This window comes from Amblyomma americanum, chromosome 1, assembly GCF_052857255.1.
Source record: "Amblyomma americanum isolate KBUSLIRL-KWMA chromosome 1, ASM5285725v1, whole genome shotgun sequence".
Lineage (NCBI taxonomy): Eukaryota > Metazoa > Arthropoda > Arachnida > Ixodida > Ixodidae > Amblyomma > Amblyomma americanum.
The window spans coordinates 382,947,640-382,970,472 of record NC_135497.1 but is presented as its reverse complement, the minus strand read 5'-3'; the positions used below and the strand labels follow the sequence as shown (position 1 = coordinate 382,970,472).

The 22,833-nt window shown below is 46.1% G+C and overlaps 1 protein-coding gene across 1 annotated transcript in view; it reads right to left on the bottom strand.

Annotated features, from left to right (window-relative positions):
• Positions 1–22,833, bottom strand: part of LOC144115692 (mitochondrial amidoxime-reducing component 1-like) — a 48,060-nt gene that overhangs the window by 16,566 nt on the left and 8,661 nt on the right. The window contains exon 3 of the mRNA XM_077650164.1: positions 12,155–12,337. Coding sequence (XP_077506290.1) covers positions 12,155–12,337 — 183 coding nt within the window. The remainder of the gene's footprint in view (positions 1–12,154; positions 12,338–22,833) is intronic.

Below are 22,833 nucleotides of genomic sequence, written 5' to 3'. Positions count from 1 at the left end.
AATGGAGTGTGGCCCATACATGGGTGTGGCCCTTACAAGCATTTATAGGATATCTCTTGGTTTGGTAGCTAACCTTTCCTTTCACTAGTCTTTGTGAGTGCATGCATGTGCACTGAGAAGGAGAGAGCACTTGATGACTGGAACATACTATGGAAAATGTGTGTTGTGTTGTGTTGGGTATAATGGCGCATAAGCAACCAAGGCTATCATGCGCCAAGCTCAAGGTATCAGGAATTGTTTTCTGCCGATTTTTAGAGATAAAATCTTATGGCGGTGTAGAAAGCTTGAAAAGTTATTTCCTTCTACCCAGTATTCAGAGCAAACACAAGATTTATAAATGGCTAACATTAACAGTTGTAACGGAGGTCAGGTAACCTCATCACCCATTCCTTGGCTGGGCGAGGACTGCAGGCCCCTAACCAACCAAATAAAACCTCAGCCCTTTTCTCTGCAATGAGAAAGTAGTTGAGGTGTACTGAAACACAAACAGACCAGTGGGTAAAAAATTTTAGTCTCTTGAAAAATCCAGTTTCTTTGAGAAAGCTAAAAACACATGACATATCAATAACTGCATTATCTCCTAAAAGCAGTGCAGGATGAAAAGGAATGCATTCGGTATAAAATTTAGTAAAGTACTTTTTCCTTAGTTTTTCTAGTTTTGCACAAGACAATAAAATGTGGTTAATCGTAACTTTGTCTCCGCATTCTTCGCAAACAGGTTGATCTTGTTTTGTCTGTAGGAAATTGTGCGTGAGGTGCGTGTGCCCTATACGAAGACGGCAGATAATCACTTCCTGAAAATGTTCCTGATGGGTCCAGGACTTCCATTCACTTATAACTGGTTTCACATTGTGTAGTTTGTTTTATACTTCGTTGTTCCACGTGGACTGCCATTTCTGTCTTATGTTACGATGTATTAAGTTAATGCAATCTTTTAACAGAATATTTACTTTATTTGCTTGTCACGTGCTTGAGCAGCGCATAAGTCTGCTCTCTCGTTGCCTTTAATTCCGATATGACTTGGTACCCTTCAGAGCTTTAGGTTTTGTCCTTTAGCTGTGGCTATTACTATGTTGTGTATGATATCACCAAGTATAGAAGAGGCTGCATTTCTAGAGTGGAGAGCTGTAAGTAGACTTAGCGAGTCGGTGTAAATAATACTGTTTTTGAGGTTCTCCTTTACTTTGTTCAAAGGCTACATAGGCGGCGTAACATTCCGCAGTGAAGATTGATGCACACTGTGGAAGCCTTACTATCTAATTGCAATTCCCTTGTACCACTGCACTTCCAACGTAAGCATCTGTTTTTGAACCATCTGTGTGAGAAGCTCTGAAGGTACTGTATTCCTCTTCAAGTGCAAGAAATTCTTGCAGAATATGTTTCTGTCGGTTAGTTTTTTACAGAACTGCTTAAGAGTAAAATCGCAGATTGTAGGAAAATGATACCATGGAGGCAGCAGATTGAGTCTTCGAGCAACGTCAGGTAATGTGTACAGTAGGCCGAGGTTTTGGCACATCTCTTCAAAACGCAAGAGCAGTGTCCTAGTAGTCTGTGGTTTGTTGTTAAAGAATGTTCTAGATGACACTTTGTTGCTATTTGGTGACATATGTTTAGGCAGTGAATGGATTTTTAGGATGTATGAACACGTTAGCATTGTTCTTCTGTCTGTAAGTGATGCTTCGTTAGTTTCTACATACAGACTGTCTATGGGCGACGTCCTATATGCACCAGTGGAAAGACACAAACCTAAATTATGTACTGGATACAGTCGTTTAAGATACAATGGCCTTGCTGACCCATAAACTATACATCCGTAATCTAAGGTAGAACGAACGACAGTGACATTCCTAGCATTAATATATGCTAGGAATGTCAGCTTTTTGTCAAAAATAATGCCCAGAAATTTTGCTTCACTTTTTATAGGCGGTTCGATTTTGTTTAGATGTAAGCTGGGGTTGGATTGTAGACCTCGTTTTAGTGAGAACAGCATGCCCACTGTTCTCTGTGTGGAGAACTGGAATCCATTTCTGTCTGCCCATGTCTCTAGTTTGTTTATTGTTAACTGTGTTAGTCTCTCACATGTTGCTACATTGGATGATGTACAAGCTATTTGAAGGTCGTCGACATAGACTGAGTACATCATGGACTTTGGGATTATTTTCCTTATGGAATTCATCTTTACAATAAACAGTGTTGTGCTTAAAATACACCCCTGAGGAACCCCGTTCTCTTGAACGAAGTTCCTGGAAAGGGTTGATCCCAGGTGTACTTGAAATGAGCGGTCAGAAAGGAAGTCATTTAGGCAGTTCAACATCCTGCCGTGGATACCTAGATCCACTAGCTCGCAGAGGATCCCAAGCCTCCAGGCTGTATCATACACCTCCTCCATATCGAAGAAAACGGCAAGACAATGCTGTTTGTGTATAAAAGCTTCTTTTCGAGGCAAACTAAATGGTCTGTCGTTGAGCGTCCCTTTTTTTAACCGCACTGATGGACATCAAGAAGTTCGCGGAATTCAAGAACAAATGTTAATCTTATATTAAGGACACTTTCAAAAGATTTCACAAGACAGCTTGTGAGGGCTATCGGCCTATAGATACTTGGGGAAGTTGGTGGTTTCCCAGGTTTCAGGAGTGGCACTATGATGGCTTTCTTCGACTCCTTAGCTATTTTTCCTTCTGTGAATATTTTGTATAAAAAATTCAAGAGTGCCTCTATGGCAGGCTGGGAAAGATAGGCAAGCATTTCGTAGGGTATCTGGTCGTGTCCTGGAGCAATTTTTTTGCCGGCATACAGTACTTTATTAATTTCTTGGAGGGTAATTAGACAATTGTATTTTTCATTTACCCCTCCACTTGTTGGGAGCCCGTGTTTTTCGGCCGTACTTTTGTATTTCAAAAATGACTGGCTATAGTGTGATGAACTTGAAACTGCAGTAAAGTGCTCCCCCAATGTGTCTGCCTGTTCTCCTATATTTGTCTGTGTACCGGGTGTTGTGAAAAAAGGAACTGTGAAGGGCGAGTAGCTACCATTTAATTTTCGAAATTGCTCCCACATTTTCTTTGATGGGGTTGAACTATATATAGAAGACACATGAGCTTTCCAGGATGTTTTTTCGGCATTGCGCCGAATATACCGTGCTTGTGCTCTGGCCTTTTTGAAATGGATGAGGTTCTCGTGTGTTGGGTATCTGCGAAAGACTCCCCATGCTTTATTTTGCCATTTTTTTGCTTCCTTGCATTCACATGTGTACCACACTTTGTGGTTCTGACGGACCACTCCTGATGATTTTGGGATTGATAAGCGTGCGGAAGTAAGGATGCATGATGTGAATGCGTCATTTATTTCGTCTATGTCGAGATTTACTAAAGCAATATTCTCTAAACTGGCCCGTTCTCTGAACAATTCCCAGTTAGCTAAATGTAACTTCCAACGGTGTGGTTTTGTGGGGATGACTGTTGGTGAAGATGACAGGCTTATTATGACAGGAAGGTGATCGCTCCCATACAGGTTGTCAAGAGCATCTCATTTAAAATCGGTAAAAACACTTGGTGAACAAAAAGATAAATCTAGGCAGCTCATTTTCCCACTGCTTGGAGAACAGTAAGTCTGTTTGCCTGTGTTCAGGAGGCATACATTGTTGCAGAGGATAAAATCTTCTAAAATCCAGCCTCTGACATCTGTTTGTTCGCTTCCCCAAAAAGTGGAGTAAGCATTAAAATCCCCAACTAAAAGATATGGTTCCGGAAGTTGTATTAGGAGACTTTCTAAATCCTGAAGCGTGACTGTTAGGTGAGGTTCAATGTATATGGAACATATTGTTATTGTCTTAAAATCGAGGACAGTGACAGCAACTGCTTCATATGATGTTTTTTAGGTCAATTTTTCGAGTAGCAACACCACCCTGGACAACAATAGCAGCGCCTCCTGAGAGCCTGCTTGAGGTCTCTTGGTCACACCGAAAGACTCGATATTTTTTAAGAATGTTTTTTTTCTGTGGTCCTAAGTTGTGTGGTCCCTTGCCGCTGCAGCGGGGCAAGGGAGGACTTATGTCCATTACCTCACGAGAGGTGGTGGAGGACCGCGGCTTTGCCGCGGGTGTTTTGTATTTCAGACCTCCCCCGACGGGGAAAGTCGTGCGGGATGCCGACCCATGGACCGGCGCTCCCTGCTTTGAGGGTGACACAGCAGCCTTCGCTGTCCCTGCCTGGGGCGTGGATGACCCTGCCATCGGCTCTGTAGAAGCCGCCTCGCCAGGAGCCAGAGTGCTGTGTGGTGCTAGGCCCCTGCGCACCACATCAGCGAAGCTGGATTTCGCTGTGAAGAATTGGTTGTTGCGGGCAAATCACCTTCTCGCTTCTCTAAATGAAATGTTTTCTTCGATCTTTATGGTGATTATCTCCTTTTCCTTCTTCCAGGATGGACACACCCTGGAGTATGCAGCATGGTCTCCTTCACAGTTTGCGCAGCGTAGGGCTGCGTCACATTCCTCAGAATGGGGGTCCTTCAAAGCGCATTTCGCACAAGTTTTTCGGCCACGGCAACTTTGTGAGCCGTGGCCAAACTTCTGACAATTGAAACATCGGCGGAGATTTGGTATGCAGTGTCTGACGTTGACCTTAAGATATCCAACTCCGACAGTTTCGGGCAAGGTGCTGGTGTTTAAGGACCATGTGTTTAGTATCTATTTCCTTGTTGTCCTTGCGGATTTTAATTCTGTGAACGTCAATAAAATTTTGGTCAGATAGTCCTTGAAGCATTTCAGCTTCTGTCAGGTGAATAAAGTCAGTTTCAGAGATTACGCCTCGGACTGTGTAGAGAGATCGGTGGGGGGTCACGGAGACAGAGATGTCGCCTATAGATGCAATGTTTGAGAGTTTGGGACACTGGATGCTGTCACGTAATTCAAGCAGTAAGTCACTGCTGGCTATTTTTGAGACCTTGTAGTCGAGGCCTAAGGTATCGGTTAAGCATTTGGACACGAGAAATGGGGATATTATACGAGCTTGCTTTTTTTCACATTGACTGCGTATGACATGGAACTTTGAGAATGTTGGTTTCTTTTTTGAGAAAAAATCTTCTGCTTCGTTCCGCCCTCTTTTCAGAGAGCGATCAGGTTTTGAAAGTGGGGGAGCCATAAAATATTAAGTTCTTCGGACCCACCATGAAGTCCCACCAGGGGACGGGACTGGAACTTGCAAGGAAGGCCTGCCCACGCCAGCTGTACACCTCAACTATAACTAAATATGATGCAACTCAGGGTGGTTGGCCACACAAGGTTAATCCTCGCCGCCTATGAAAAGTGAAAAAACCGAAAAGAGAGGAGGAGAGAGGAAAGTTGTAAGATAGATGATAGGAAAGTGAAAGACGGAGGGGAGGATAGGAAAAGGCGACTGCCGATTTCCCCTTTCCCCTGGTCGGGTCAGGCCGGAGGTGCCGTCTACAGGAAGCTTGGGCCAAAGTGGGGTGTTGCCTCTGCGCAGGGGCCTTAAAGGTCCAAACGCTCGGCATCGGCTCAACCACCAGGATCCCCTTTTCCCCGGACAGGGCAATGCCACGCACGGCTAGGCGCGGGTGCTCGGGTCCGTGATGATGCACGGTTCACCATCATCCCCTTGCGGGGATGTCCCTGCGGATGCTCGGGAACCCGTGGCGTTGCCACTCACCAACGCCTGCAAGCTGCAGACACCCCCCTGCGGGGACTATGGAAAATGGGTGAACAGGTTTTCAAACTGTTTTTCTTCACGACGCGGTGCTTCACAGAGCAGCATTCGCTACCCATACTCTAGTCATGTGAATCCTGGTGTGCAACTTGAGATGCTTGAGGGCTAAAGCTTTAAACCTGTCATGATTTGTGAAGTGCTGCTAATTTTATACTTAATACTTTGCACACCCATTCTTCCTTTATAAGCTATGACTGTGCATGTGCCCATGCGCACTTAAAGCCATAGTGACTTCTGCACACTTGCACCTTTAGTTTCTTGTGAGATTTCTGTCACTAACAGCAAAATAAACTTTTGTTTCAGAAACAAAATATCCCAAAAGAACAGTGTAGCCATAATCATACTGAGCATGATGCAGCCATATGAACACAGATGCTTTACATCTCTCAGAGCAGCGCATCTTTAAATACTGTGACAGAAAGGTGCCTCAAACAGTTTATGCCACTATTCTTTCCCCTAGGGCAAGCTAAAAGAAGCAGATGCACGAAAAACTCTACAGCAGCATATGTCTTCGTGCTCATGAAAATACTGCTCAACTAAAGCTTGGCAAGATAACAGGAGTTTCAATTCTATTTTTGTTGCACTGTTCCACACTAACAGGGATGCCAACACCAGTTTAGTTTTCATATTCAGTAAAAAGTGAATCTGCTTTTGTTACTAACATCAAGCTGAGCACTCCAGAACAGTGATACTCCATGCTCTTGGAGAAGTCCCCTGACTGGAGTAGATTCCGAACAGAAATACAGACGATTCAATAATTAGAGCTTAAAGGGGACCAATAATTTGCTCGCACTATGCAGAGTTCAAATTAATAGGAACCTTTTTAATGGTCTTGATGCTAACAAGAACAAAGCATCAGTTTGAATAAACTGGCTGCTCAATTAAGTGAGCTCAAATTAACAATACATTGTAATTGTGATCGGTAGCTGCTTGAGCACAGCCATGCAGCTATAATGGAAAGCCATATAGCCTTCAAAATCCTTATAGATAAGTCAGGGCTTCTCTGTATTCTTTGCGCTACACCTCTTTCTAGTACACTGAGCTGAAGTTTCTGAAAACACTTATCCCTCTGGCTGGTTTTAAATGAAATTTTGCCAGTTTTAAAAGTACTAACAACCAAGACCATTTCTCTTTGCCATCACCTAACTGGTATGATGCCAGAAAGACTTGGGTATAACTTCAGCACTGCTTGCTCCACGGTTCCTGCTGAATGCAAGAGTCAAACTGTGGCTCTATTTATACAATGTGCATTTTGATCTATTTACAGTAGAACCCCGCTGTTACGTTCCTCACTGCTGCGTTTTCCCGGCTGTTACGTTGTTTTCGTCCGGTCCCGGCATAGCTCCCATAGGATCCAATGTATTGGGTACCCCGCTGTTACGTTGTAGCTGTGAAAACGTTCCCGCATGATACGTCGCAACCTGGCACCCCGAACCCGGCCGGGCAATACGCGCCAACTGCCATTTTGACGAGTCTTGGCCAGGCTTGGCTACGGAACTGGCTACAAGACCATGGCCTCCGAGATCACCCCCTTGCACGCACGTGGGTAATCTCGGAGGCCATGAAAAGCCGTACGCGAGTTGGAGAGTGCCACTAGATGGCCACTGCCTCGTCAGCTGAAGCGAGTAAAACCCGCGGGCCCGCAGCAATCCAGTCTTTCTTGTTTGTGCGGTTCAACCCATCCGAGTCGCCCGTGTCCTTCCGTCAACAGCTACGCTGCCTACGCCTCGTCAGGCCTTGCTAATCGAGTCTTTCTTGTTTGTGCGGTTCAACCCATCCGAGTCGCCCGTGTCCTCCCGTCAACACCTACACCTCGTCGGGCCTCGCTAACACCGCGAGCGATTTGTCGTCCTTTGATGACGTCGCGCAAGCGCAAGGCGCTTTCCCTCGAGGAAAAGCTGGATGTTCTCAACGCAGTCGACAGGTAGCCAGCGCGGAAAAGAGTCGACATCGCCAAGGATCTTGGTCTGCCACCGTCGACGTTTAACGGCATCGTCTCGAAGCGTGCCGAGATACAAGGGAATGCCGCGCTCTTCGGCCCGAAAGCTAAGCAGGCTCGTGGCGCCAAGTATGGAAACCTCGACGAGTCGCTTCTTACTTGGTTTAAACAAGCTCGCGCTGCCAGTGTTAACTTCGACGGCAGCATTTTGCGCGAGAAGGCGATGGAAGTAGCCAACCGACTGGGCATCAGTGACTTTGCGGCGTCAAATGGCTGGATCGACCGTTTCCGGAAGAGGCACGGCATCGCGTATAAGACGGTATCCGGGGAAGCAGCAAGTGTAAACTTGGAAACAGTCGACGACTGGAAGGCCACACTATCTGCCATAATTGAGGGGTATGAGCCTCGTGACATTTACAATGCCGACGAAACGGGTCTTTTCTTTCGGGTTCAGCCATCCAAGTCGTTAAGCCTGAAGGGCGAAGCATGCCACGGAGGCAAATGCAGCAAAGAACGGTTGACGGCGCTCCTTTGCTGCAGTATGGATGGCTCGGACAAGCTGAAGCCATGCGTAATCGGAAAATACCGAAAACCACGGTGCTTAAAGAACATTCGCCTGCTGCCATGTCACTATAGAAGCAACAGTCGTGCATGGATGACGGGTTCTTTGTTCGAAGAATTTCTTCGTTACTTCGAAAACAAGATGGGCTCCCAGTGCAGGAGTGTTGTCCTTTTTCTGGACAATTGTGCTGCCCACCCAAGAGACTCGTCGTTTCTTCGGAACGTTAAGCTTGTTTTTTTTTACTGCAAACACTACAAGCCACTTGCAGCCGTTGGATGCCGGCGTCATAAAGACCTTATAGCACTCGTACAGGAAGTCCATCGTAAAGCGCTGTCTGGCGCGTATTGATCGCGGACAGCAGCCTACGATCGTTTCAATACTGGACGCTATGCACTACGTCGCTTCAGCGTGGACTGCAGTGAGCGCGTCAACTGCACAGCACTGCTTCGCGCGGTGTGGCTTTCGCATGGACGGCGGAGAGGAAACTGCCACGGAAGCTGAAGAGACGGAAGCAGCTCTCATGATCAAGAGCTGAGTGAAGCTTTGAATGCGCTGGGTGCCACGGGAGTCACGTATGACGACTACGTTGCCGTGGATGCTGCTGTCGTGACGTCTGAGTGTCAGAGTATCGCCGAGATCGTTGCAGACTCGGTCGCGAGTGAAGCCTCAGACTGTGATGACGACGAGGAGCACGAGCCGCATAATTCCGGGGAGTTGGCGGACCCGAGCTTTGGAGAAGCCGTCACGGCTCTGGACCTCCTCCGCAGGTACGTCGCACCTCAAAGCGACGCTGAGAGCAATGCGGCTTTCCAGGCCATCGAGAAACGCGTGGTGTTTTCCAGCGAACAGAAAAAACGGCAATCGACCATTCTCGATTTTTTTAAGACCTAAGCTCACTTCATGTTGAAATAAATTGTTTCAAGGCAAAGCTGCACTGTTTTCAATAATTTTCAGACCTTTCCTCACTGTTGCGTTTTCCCGGCTGTTACGTTTTTTTTTCGCAGTCCGGTGAAAAACGTATGAACGGGGTTCCACTGTATTCATTGTACCATAGACAGGGTATTAAGTAAGGGGGTGAGTTAAATAATGAAAAATACAGATGAATACAGATGATGAAAAATCAACCAGATGAAGTAACACTGCGCAATATAAAAAGCTACACGGAAGGTATGATCCTGATTGCCGCAGGCCAATATACACCAACAAAAGAGATATAAAAATAGAAATATACATTAGTACAGCACACAAACAAAATGAATGATAAGAAGAGAAAAGGAACGCAGCAAGAATAAATGCAGCACCTTTTTGAGAACAATACACAATGTGAAGAAGATGATGACTCAGACAAAGCAGATGACTCGTGAGAAGGAAGAAGATGGCCCTGCGCGTCAGCCGTATCGCTATCGCCACGTGTGTCTGTGCCCAACCTGGTTGCCCTCGGATTGTTCTCGCCGCTGCTCCCTTCCTCCCAGCTCTTTTAAATAAACCCCCGCCTTACAACATGAACAAAAATATTTGGTGGGGGTAGTTAAACCGAGTAGACGTGCGAAACCAGGTGTTCATTCTTTAATTGGAGGGGACACTTAAAGGGACTATGCAATAAATTAATTGAGATTACGTAAAGCAGACGAGAGATTGGCATTCGATCACTCGTCACCCCAGTGCAAGAATTTTTGAGCTAGCATCAATAACAGCGAAGATATAGACGATTAAAAATTACGCTCCTCCTCTCCCCCTCAACTTGTACACGAGGAGCACCAGAAGAAAATAAAGAGAACAGCTCTGGGACTGGGCCCCGCCCATGAATACGTCATCTGCTGACGTTTATTTTGCAACTTCCGGTTATCGCTCCTAGCCCCCCAGCAGCAGCGTCGGCGGCGTGGCGGCATCTCTCCGGTCTCTTCGCTTTCCTGGATTGCGGCGCGCGTCAGGTTTCTTTGCTTGTCATCTGTGGTAATTAGCAGTAATAAACCCGGACCTCGAGGTGCGACTGCTCGCTTTTACGGCCATGATGGGCATCGAGCCCTATGCGTGCGCACGAAGAGCCGTGTGAGTGGCTCCAAAACTCTTGACAGAAGGAAGCGGCACAGGAAAATTCAAACCATATGCGCGAAGGCAATGCCCTGGCTCGCGCTTGCCCGAGAGGGTCGCGCGGCGGCACGAGCAGACGACTTTCACGGCTACCGGAAGTGTGCCCGTGACGTCGTGGCTGCCGTGGCTCCAGCGAATGAGAGCGTGTGGTGGCCTGGCGACGTCGTGGGTAGTGTGACGTCTTTGTTTCACGATTTTAGTTCCAAAATCGGTCGGTCACTACGAGCACACCAATCGGCCCCCGAATTTTAAAAAACACGGTTTTTAAAAGTTCATAATAAATTGCCAGCTCAGTTCTGAAGACTCATACTTCATGTGAATGCTTCTTAGCATCATTTCTAAGCATTGAAAACATTTACAAGTGACTTTTTATTCGTTGCATAGTCCCTTTAAGCACCACCTTAAGAGTATGACATCATATCATTAGTGAGTTAATGCCCATATATACAGAACTAGTCGTTCTCTTCTTAACGTGTGTGTATGCCTTCTGCTGCTGTTGCTTGTATGGGATTCGAGGGTTCCTCAAGCTGCTTGCATACAACTTTTACCTAGACGTCCTCCATTTATGGTTCGTTTATGGGGGTTTAACGTCCCAAAGCGACTCAGGCTATGAGAGACGCCATAGTGAAGGGCTCCGGAAATTTCGACCACCTGGGGTTCTTTAACGTGCACTGACATCACACAGTACATGGGCCTCTAGAATTTCACCTCCATCGAAATTCGACTGCCGTAGCCGGGATCGAACCCATGTCTTTCGGGCCAGCAGCCGAGCGCCATAACCACTCAGCCACCGCGGCGGCCTCCTCCATTTATGAGAATGGGAAATAAAGAATGAATGAGTGAACATTCATAGATGGCAGCGAGTTCTCATACCCCTACCATCGCGGTGGCGCAGCGGTTAACGATGTGCCACTGCACATCGAGCTTATCCCCAGGTAACATATCCTCCAGCTACTATCCGAGCTTACCAGAGTAACTCGGGTGAGCTCAGGTTGTAACTGTGGTTGCTAGGCAACGGCAAAAGATCGAAAGAACATACATACGCATGGTGACAAGATTCTTGGTGGGTGTTGGTAAGCATATAAGTGCTCTCGCACTAAAAAAGCCCAAGAAACAGAATATAAGCAAACGCAATGTCAGTGCTAATAGTGCTTGGACAGCTGCCTGTGGAATGTATCAAGATTAGAACAAGCAGTGATAGTCACAAAGGTCATTTGACACAGCGATGATGCGCAGAAGCGTAGATGTGTTGAATACTTGAGTTCTGCAGTAGCTGTGCTTACTGCTAAACTGATTGTGTTAGAGCTCACACACTATCAGCAGACTCACCACTCCTGTATTTACTGCTCACTGCAGGCAACTAACCAACCGGATGCCAGCACAAGAGCTTTTAGTTTTCTAGTATGACTGAAATGCGAGCGTTCAAGGGTTCACCACACAAAATCTTGCACTGAGTGATTTATCTCTTTGAACGGAACATAAGGCACTAGTTAACAAGTATCAATATGTGGAATTCACCTATGCCCGACAAATCATTCATAATTGGATTTCTTCAATGTAGCTTTGACTTCAGTAGCCAGACAAACTGCACAGAGAAGAAATTCAGTTATAAAATATTTACCAGCCACAGGATACTTCCACGAAGTGATCCATGTTTACTAATGTCTTGCGTGCCATCCAAAAGAAAGAACAAAAATTTGGTGCTGCCGCCACTTATATGGCTGAGTTAAACTTCTCACCTAAAGATCTGCAGACAGCTGCCCCGAACAACCAAGCAAACTGTGCAGTCAGGCAGCATGCTAGAAGCACTACTTGACCTTGCTACTACTTGCTACTTACCTGACAGAAAATGAAGGCTTGGTTTCTTCCTCTGGTGCAGAGATATCAAGTACCAGTGGTGGATATCCATTCACTGTCAGTGTCAGTGTACAAGCATCTTCATCAAAAGAAACTCTGATCATGCCAAGGCGGGGCTCTTCCCGCATTGACACAAAGTAGTCATCTTTAACAAGGAGCAGCTGCCTGGAAATGAAAAAAAGAGAGGAATGGGCAACACACAAAACCTTGTTAGGCATGAGTGGTTCATACCACTGTTACTATAAAGGTAAATTTAAAGTGATGTAACTAACATTTCAGTCAAGAAAGAAACTCCACGCTGCAAGACGAGCATATCAGATTTAGGGGAACATGATACGACACTAGATAGCGGCTTGAGCACACCAAACAGTCTTCACTAATTATTCATGCAAATATTTCATACTACAGACTACTTCTTTTCACTAGAAAGCAGTTTTTGTGGCCTGTCCAAGAAGCCATAAATCAACATTCCTTCACACGAAAAAGTACCTGCCCCTACAAAATGATTCCAGCTTTTCCCAGCTGAAATGTGGCATGACCTGGCAAGGCAAAAAGAGAAAGCAAACAGAAGGTGACTTTTTCAGTTGATACAAATTGAGCTTTCAACCTTATCAGTCATGACCTGCTGCAGTGCAAAATGCAATGATATGGATTCTTAACATCTCTGTTCGAATGGAGTGCAAGTTTCCTTTGCGACCACGTATTTCCTATGCACAGACAGCGTCAATTCATATTATTTTCTAACCATAGCTGTGTACACCGCAAGCAGACGACATGCAGATGAAGAGGCACGGAGGAACACTAATGTGCTCTACTGATTGGCTTGGGAGGTCTCTATTTCCATAGCGCTGCAAGGAACTTACAAGATGAAGTATATGTAGGTGATACCACTTTGACTGGAACTGCCTGTTGTCACTTCTAAAGCTTATTTCACTCTTTATAGGATGAGAGTTATGTCTCTGTTTTCTTGAAGAAATGTTTGCATGGTGTATTTGACTTTCCCACGTTGACAGCAGTGCTTTATTTGAATGTGCTTAGACCAAACGCCTGAAGCAGTCGGCCGTTCTATACGACTGTTGCAGTGTATATGCCCAATGATGCGCATTCAACACATGTTTAAATAATCTTCCATGCTTACTGCTGCGAGCTATGCAAGCTAGCCTCTCAACTGTTAGCTTCTTTCAGCCCATTTTTTATTTTTCCTCCTCGGACAGCAACACAAGCTCAACTACATATGTACCCATGTATCTATTCTATTATTACTTGTGTGTAGAGTGCCTAAGCTGACTTATGCTCCATTCATGAATGTTTTATGTATCTCAATGCATCACTGTTCAGGCACAACTGCTATTTGTGGGTACTTGAAGTATTTAATAAATAAATAAGCATGAACAGGTAAGGATCACCTTCAAGCAAGCGCATGTTCTCGATGAAGTTCTGGTGGACTTGAAAATTGTTTTTTTTAGGGAAAGGAAATGGCGCAGTACCTGTCTTGCATCTCAGCAGACACCTGAACTGCGCTGTAAGGGATGGGATAAAGAAGGGAGTGAAAGAAACGCTGCCGCTGCGGTGGTACTCCGGATCAGTAGCAGAGCCCCCTAACCACTGAGCCACCGCAGCGGGTATTCAAATGCGCTCTGAGGACAAGCTTCCGTAAGCTCTAAGAAGCCTTCCAGAAAAGCACTATCAAGGTGAATGTGTGGGCAGAAATGCTAAAAAGGCAGATTTCAGAATGCATAGTTCATGCTCCTTAGCACAGAAGACAATCCACAAAAGAGATGGGCAGAAAATACACTGAAAGACCTTAAAAACACCAGATTACACAAAGAAGTAGGCGAAATGTAACATTTGTGAGCTCAATCATCTCGGAAAAAGTAGAATATGCTTCAAGCTGTGGATTATGACAACCTAAAACACAGCGAAAAGCTTACAGGACTGGTCCTGCTTTCACTAACATGATCAAGGAGGCAACAGGTGGCTTTCTGATGATCCTTCCGATTGCACACAACTGCTCTAGGCACACAGCTGATACCGTATATACTCGCAGCCATTACCCACCACTGCATATAATCCACATATCTAACTTGGACCCTCTTGAGAGCAAAAAAAAATGCCTCCTCATACTATCTGCACATACTTACAGAAAGTATATCTATGTGCTTATATAACTGTGCAAAAAATGCCAAGTTTTTCTCAGAACAACTTTGTTTTGAGGTACCATTTGCAATGCTCCATCAAGAATCATTCAATCATTGCGGTCGTCGCCAGTTTCCTAACCTACACCTATGTTGTTCGAGATTTCGTCACCTTCCGATTCATCGGGCATGTTGCTAATAGAATACTTCAAGCTCAAACTTGAGTGCCACATCCGTAGGAACTGACCTCTCCATTTCAATGATCTATTGTCGACAACGATGGGGCCTGGGGACACAAAAAAAAAGACGTGCACACTGCTGTAAATCCAGCGATATTTTACAGAGATGTGGTTATTTTGCAGGATACACCGATAACGGCAGAGTTTCAGCACAAGCTGGCACTTCGGTTTGTTTTACGCAATTTTCAATGCCAAATTAAAATTACAAACCTTCGTTTCTTGGATACTGGAGGGCTCAATTCCTAGAATATGAGGCAAGACCTTTTATTTTGCACCTCAATCCCAACGACACGTTTTGGCCAGTGTTGGGTCCCTTTTAAACACAGGAAACAGTGAAAGGTCTTTTTCAATCATAGCATGGAAACAGTGCACAGCAAAAGACTCAGAAGTGAATAAACAAAGCACTGACTAGTGCTCGCATGCCATTTTACAAGCTGCCAAATGAAAATGAGAAAGGACTAAAGCTAACCATGCATTTGACCTTACGGGTTCGGTAAGATTCTTTGCAATAAGGATATGGAGGGACACCTGTACAAGCCCCCTAAAGTAAAGTCACTCAAACCAGCAATAATCTTTAATATAAAAGCTGTTTGCAATTGCATGGCTCTGTACATGAATGTCTGGTAATTTGGCTAATGGTGAAACATAGTGTTGGTTTAGGAGAAAAACAGCTAAACAGGATTGCGAAAAGCTTTACCACACATCCCCCAAGTCAACCAGACGCCACTTTTTCAACAAGGAATTATCTATGCTAGCAAATAACCCTCACAGATTCTGGAAAATGATAAACCCAAATAACAATCCTGATATAATTCTTACCGATAATGATGGGATTCCAGTTCCTGAAACCCAGTGTGCCCAGCTATTTAACGATGCTTTCCGTTCTGCATTCACTAACGTGGACGTCTCGTCAGCGCCCAGCTTAAATAATCGTCCTAACATATCAATGTCCGAAATATTAGTCAGTCAAACTGGTATATTATGCCTACTAAATAACCTTAAGATTTCTACCAGTTCTGACCAACATGGTTTCAATAATAAGATAGCCATTCTCAAACAAACCAGGTAATCGTTCTTCTCCGCTTAATTATCTCCCTATCACCTAACCAATACTTCCTGCAAACTTCTCGAACACTTCATTCATAGTCAAATTTTTAAGTACCTGGAAAACAACAATTTTATTTTCAAAAACCAGCACGGTTTTCGCAAGGGCTTCTCTTGTGACACACAACTTGCCAGATTCGTTCATGATTTGCATTCATCCATCGATGCTGGCAGTCAAATAGATGCCATTTTTCTCGATTTTTCAAAAGCATTTGATCGTGTTCCTTATCATAAGCTTATGCTCAAACTAACTCGGTTGAATATTCACCCTGCTGTTATTAGTTGGATTGCGGACTTCCTCAACGCTAGACTTCAGTTTACCTCCATTAACAACTACAACTCCACTTATTCTAAAGTCACTTCTGTGGTACCACAGGAAAGCGTTCTTGGTCCCCTGCTCTTTTTAATATACCGCAATTATTCGAATCTAGGCTGATAGCTTTTTTCAAATAATCATATTCCAAACTCTAGGGTCGGCTTAGATTCGAGGATTTTAAAAAACGCACCATCTAGAAAAGTCAGTATCGCAGCCGCTACTAGCCGTGCCAGTACCCAACCGTACACAACCGAGGTCGCCATTTTAACCTGTGTCGTGTCGGTCGTATCGGTGTGCGGCGTGGTGTTATCGCGATGGCACCAAGCAGGAGATGCCACTAGAGTGCCGCTTTAAAGCGAAAAGTTGTGATAGCCGCACAGGCATCGTCGAACCTTCAAGCCGGGCGGGACTTCGGCGTCGACGAGAAAAACACCTGTCGTTGGAGGGGACAATGACAGCAGCTTTTTGCGTGCGCCGCAATGAGGATGGTATTTAGCGGACCAAAGAAAGGCCGTCACCACGAAGTGGAGACAGTTTTGGCCGACTTTGTTCGGACGCAGAGAGCAGCTGCCCTTCCAGTGACAACAGAAGTGCTCCAACCGAAAGCTAGGGAACTTTCGAGGGTGCGAGGCCTAACGTCAAAGGATTTCAAAGCCAGCCGGGGCTGGCTTCCGAAATTCATGAAGAGCTTCGGCTTCAGCCTCCGACGTCGCACTTCAATCACCCAGAAGTTGCCAAGCGATTTCGAAGAAAAGCTGATAGCTTTTCAGCGCTACGTGCTGCGAAAGAGAGAAGCGGCAGGCTACAACCTTGGGCAAATCGGCAATACCGACCAGATGGCTGTGTATTTTGATATGCCAGTGGCGTACACCGTAAATAAAAAGGGTGCCAAGGAGGTGAAGGTGCGCTCTGCAGGCTACGAGAAGCAGCGCGCAACTGTGATGCTGTGCTGCACAGCTGATGGACATAAACTCCCTCCTTATATGATATTTAAAAGGAAGACACTGCCTGCTCGAGAAACTTTCCCAAGAAATGTCATTGTGCGGGCAAATGAGAATGGGTGGATGACGGGTGCGCTACTGGAACAGTGGGTTAAGATTGTGTAGCGACGGCGTCCAGGAGCCCTTTTGACAAAGAACTCGCTCCTTGTCGACTCTTAACATGGGCACTTGACCGACAACGTGAAGGCTGCGCTCGCCCAAGCGAACACGGACCTCGCTGTCATACTGGGCGGCATGACGTGCCAGTTGCAGCCACTTGATGTCTGCATCAACAAACCTTTCAAGGATCGTCTGCGGAAATATTACACGGACTGGTTGACTGACGAAGACCACATGCTAACGGCAACGGGCCGCATCAAACGTGCATCGCTATCGCAGCTGGCAGGCTGGGTAGCTGCAGCGTGGGACGACATCCCAGGTACTTTGACTGTGCGCGCCTTTAAAAAGTGCAGCATATCTAATGCGCTTGACGGTACCGTAGATAGTGCACTATTTGAAGGTTACAGTGACAAGGAACACAGTGACGACGACGTTGAATGAGCTCTGCACGTTCAGATTCAATAAATGCTGTTTGCATTTTGTGAACGCTGTCCTCGCTTTTTTTGTTCGGCCTACATTTGAGGTAATATAGTTTTTTTTGTTGGCTTCGGACTTTAGGGGGTCGGCTAAGAATCGGGGTCAGCCTAGATTCGAGTAAATACAGTACATTAATGATTTACCTAACGCAGCGTCTTCTTGAGTTGGGCTCTTTGCCGATTACTGCGTAATATACCGTAATATTGTTTCTGTCACTGACCAACAATGTTTGCAAACTGACCTGGATGTAGTAACTGCATGGTGCACATCTTGGCTTACGCCATTTAATACTTCTAAAACTAAGCCTCTGTCTTTCACTCGCAGTTCTCGCATTCCCACAACTTGTTTCCTAAATAACGATTCTGTCTAACTTACAAGTACTTACAAGTACCTCGGAGTTCACCTGCAATCAGACTTAACATGGCTTAACCACATTAATCTAACTTTAGCATCCGCCAACCACTCACTCTGCCTACTAAAACATAACCTCAAACTGGCTCCCCCGCACCTGAAAAAACTTGCGTTCATCACACTCATTCGTCCGAAGACTGAATATGCATCAGCCATCTCAGATCCTGATCAAGCCTATCTCACAGCTAACACTGAGTCCTTGCAGAACCGTGCTGAGTGTTTTATTTTTTTTTTTCAGACTACTCGCATACTTACTGCGTCACTGCCTTAAAAAATCGTGCCGAATTAGAAGACTTGTCTTACCACCGTAAACTATCACGACTAGCACTTTTCCATAAACTGAGTCACCATCCTTCGCTTCACCATGACTTTTCCAATCACCATCAGCCTTCTTTCCGCGGCTCGACCATTCGCACAAAGTTAAACACATTGCGTGTCATTCATCAGCATTTGTGAAGTCATTCATACAACACACTATCATAGAGTGGAACAATTTACCAGCACACATAGCCTCCACATTTCTTGCTGTCATCTGCAGTGGCGTTGGCAAATGAAATGCTTGAAATGTTCAAAATTTTTGAATATTTTTTTTTCCCAGTTGCTGTACTTTAGCGATTCTGTTCTTTTTGTGCCTAATATGTACACTGTAGCATTTTTCATTTCTGTTATGCCTAATCATGTTCTTTAAACCTATAATTTGTATTATATTGTTTTTTATCACCTGCTTCTTTATTTACTCTCTGGTGCTTAATTATTTTTCCACGTTATACCCAGCCTGTTTATCGTTCCTTTGCTTGTTAATGATGTTCCTTGTCCCCCCCCTATGTAATACCCTCGAATGGGGGCTTTTAGGGGTACGCTAAATAAATAAATAAACACCTTCCAGCTTGCTTTAATTCATGTGCTAATAATTCATTTTCAGTTATCACATTTTATAATACCACATTTTCAATTTCATCCAAGTCTTGTGGAAGTAGAATATTTTCATGACTATAATGTGGCCATCAATAAACTGCGAGAAGAAAATATGAGTCCCTATGAAATCAAAAGCTTTGCGTGAACATTGCTTCATCCTTCGTGGCCTCAGTGGCAATAGTTAAGAAACACGTGTGACACAACAAAGCGCAGCAAAACCCCCTATGTAGTGCCACCGCTGCTTCGTGCATCGCTGTGATATGCACACGAAATCGTCGAAGGATTTTTGAACACAGTGCGTCGACTGTGGTGCGCCGGACAGCGGAGTGGTCCGCATGTCAGCTCAGCGTTGCGCGTGTGTCCGTGCGAATGCTGTGTGCGAGGCGACGGCGACGAAGAGCGTGGCGAGCACGAGGAGCGGAGAGTGACGTGTCAGAAAACCGAGGTGTGAAGGGAGACAGCGCAGTGGAGATCGGGTCATTCAACCACGGATGTGGCAGCCGACGGACATTGGGTCCGTGCTGCCGAGAGGCCTCCCATGGATCACCGACGCAAGCCTCCTGCATTCCTTGCAAGCGTGGAGGTGGCAGCGGATGGACTGAGGGTCCGTGCTGCCGAAAGGCACCCTTGGATAGCCTGCATTAAGCCTCCAGTGTTTCGGGATGCCGTCGACGGGTCCTGGCTATGCTTCTGCTGCTGTGAAGTTCTTCGGGCTGTTGACGGGAGACCACCGGCGTCTTCCTGCAGTCCTCCGTCGATGCAACGCCAGCGATGCGTCACAGTCCATCAACCCACATTCCATCCTGTCTGCAAGGCATCACCACTTCACCTGGGACGCTCAATATCTGGTGAACGCTTTCCTTTATTCTGTAGTGTTGTACGCATAGTGAGAGTGTTTTTCTTGTTTTCATTTCGTATAGGCTCTTTCCCTTTAAATTATATATACGGCTTCATTTTGTTTTGACTGAACCCTTTGTTGTTTTGTCCGAACCTGCACGCGATAGCGTTCCCCTTCGGCAGTCGGGGACGCGTTACCAATTCTCGACAATTGGCGTTCGCGCGACAGGACAAAGCCGTGGTATTTTGTTTTTCCCTTTCGTTGGTTAGTAAAAAGAAAGGATGGCAACACTAAGGGATTTGGTCGAGTTGGGTGAACGCATGCGGTTGAAAGACGCCGAGCTGCGCACGTGGGCGGCTGCCGAACAAGAGAAGGAACGCGCAGCACGTGCAGCCGAACGTGAGGCTCAATGCGAGCATGAAAAGGCGCTAGCAGATGCCGAACGCGAGTACGCCAAGGCGCAAGCAGAGGCTGAGGAGTACAAAGCACAAGCCGAACACGAGCATGCAAAATCACTAGCAGAAGCGGAAGAGCGTAGATTGCAGCTCCAATTAAGACTCGCAGCAGCAGGTGGGGATAATCGAGAACCTGAACCGGGGCCCTCAGCAGCGGTTAGCCCACACAAATTGATCATGCCTTTCGACGATCGCAGGGATGACTTAGATGTGCACCTCAAACGTTTTGAGCGTATCGCAGAAAGGCACAGCTGGCCCAAGGAAAAATGGGCTACAGCACTCAGTATGTCTTTGACTTGGGGAAGCTCTCCGTGTGTTCGGTCGACTGTCCCCAGCAGATTCAATGGATTATAATAAGGCAAAACTCGCCCCGCTCCAACGTTTTCGGTTTACAGCAGAAGGTTATCGCGAAAAGTTTCGTGAAAGTAAACCGCTTGATAAAGAAACAGGCAAGCAATACGCAGCATGTTTGCTCAGTCTTTACGATCGACGGGTCGAGATGTCGGGAACGGCCACAACGTACAATGATCGACGTGAGTTGTTGGTGGCCGAACAGTTCAGGAGGAACTGTCACAGTCGTCTGGCGATTTCCTTTGAGAAAGAGTGTAAAACGTTGGACAAAATGGCTGAGGCAGCAGCCAACTTTCTAGACGCCCAGCGGCAAAGAAACTTGTCTTCATTCAAAGAATCGTTCGAGGTGGGCATTCCGAGAGAGAAGGATGTACCATCAAGCAGACAGTCAGGAACGTGTCTCATTTGTACCCGACCTGGACATAAGGCTGCCGAATGTCGGTCTAAGCCAAAACAGCTTTATTGCGTTTATTGTCGAAAAACAGGGCACGATACAAGTTACTGCTCAAGAAAGCATGAAAACCAGAAGCAATCGTCCTGTTGTGTTCAGCCAGAGTGTGTTGCGCCTGAAACGATGTTCACAACCGCATATAGGCTTGAACCAGCGGAGGATAAGGTGGTGGTCGGACTTGTCCGGAAAAAGCCTGCAGACGCACAACACATGCCTGTACTAGAGGGAGAGCTCCGAGGCCTACCAGTACATGTTTTACAGGACACGGGGAGCAATACAGTGGTGGTGTGGACAGCTCTAGTTCCTGACTCAGCTCTCACTGGCTCGACATCTACGGTGTTCCTTGTTGATGGCAGTAGTCTGGAAGTTCCCGAGACAGAAGTCTATATCGCTTCCCATTATTTCACTGGCGCGGCCCTGGTAAAGTGCATGGAGACACCATTGTATGATGTCATAATTGGAAATATACCAGAGGCCCGTGAGCCGTCAAATCCAGATATTAATTGAAAAAAAAATTGCGGTGGTTTAGCTCTGGTTAAACCAGGAGTGACGTGATAGCTACAGCTGGCCATATGGAACTTGGTCACGTGACCAACCACGTGACGAACCTCGTGATAAGCCATGGCGCCGCGCCGCCAACAGCTGCTCCGCACCACGTGACCAATCACGTGACAGCGTGGCGGCGCAACCACGGCGCCGCCACGCTGAAGGCTCGAAATGCTACCATAACGTAGCTATCACTACAAAAATTGGAGGGCGTTGCTAAATTAAGTCCTGGCGTAGTCAGTGACGAGGTTGCCAGTGAAAATGGTGAGGGCGAGGGCATAAAGTGGTGTTGGCTGGAAAGGGAGTTTCCGGACGAAGGAGGGAAAGTACTGCTTTAAGCATTGGTCCCATGAGGTTCACCAAGGAAATGCTAGAAAGAGAGCAAAGAGACGATGAGTCATTGAAGGCCTGTTGGGTGAAAGTAGGGAAGGTGTTCCATGGCAAATGGCAAGCACAGTACTTCTCAATTGTATTCTGTTGAAAAGGGGTTGCTGTATCACCTCTATCATCTCGCCTCTGGCAGAGAGGTTCGACAGGTAGTACTACCAGATTTGTGGATCACAGGTTTTGAGCTTTGCCTATGATAGCCCGTTGGCGGGGCATCAGAGCATTAAGAAGACTACAGATCGAGTTCTGGAAGAATTCTACTGGCCGGGAGTGCAGGAGGAGATTATGAGGTATGTCAAGTCGTGCGACTCGTGCCAAAGGACATGCCAGAAAGGCAAAGTAGGAAAAGCTCCGTTGGGACGCATGCCTCTTATCGACACTCTATTTGATCAGGTCGCTGTCGATATTGTCAGTCCGCTGTCGCCCATATTGGTGAAAGAGTATATATACTCACTCTCGTCGATTTTGCCACGCGGTATCCTGATGCCGTGGCTCTGCCAAAGATAGATTCAGCAACCGTTGCAGAAGGTTTGGTGGAGATGTTTTCACGAGTAGGTATTCCGAGAGACATCCTCTGTGACCAGGGCTCCTGTTTAACTTCCGAAATGATGAGAGAGCTCAATGATCTATTGGTGGTGAAACATCTCAGCACGACCGCTTACCATCCAAAGTGCAATGGGATGGTGGAGAAATTTAACGGCACACTCAGGCAGATGCTGCGGAAGTTCAGTCAGGAATAGCCCAAAACATGGGATCATTATATCGCTCCGATTCTGTTTGCATACAGAGAGGTGCCGCAGGCGAGTCTGGGGTTTTTCCGTTTGAGTTGATATTTGGACGACATCTGTGAGCACTGCTCGCAGTCCTCAGAGAGCTCTGGAAAAGGGAAGAGTTGGGAGGAGACACGAAGACGACATATGGTTACGTTCTCAATCT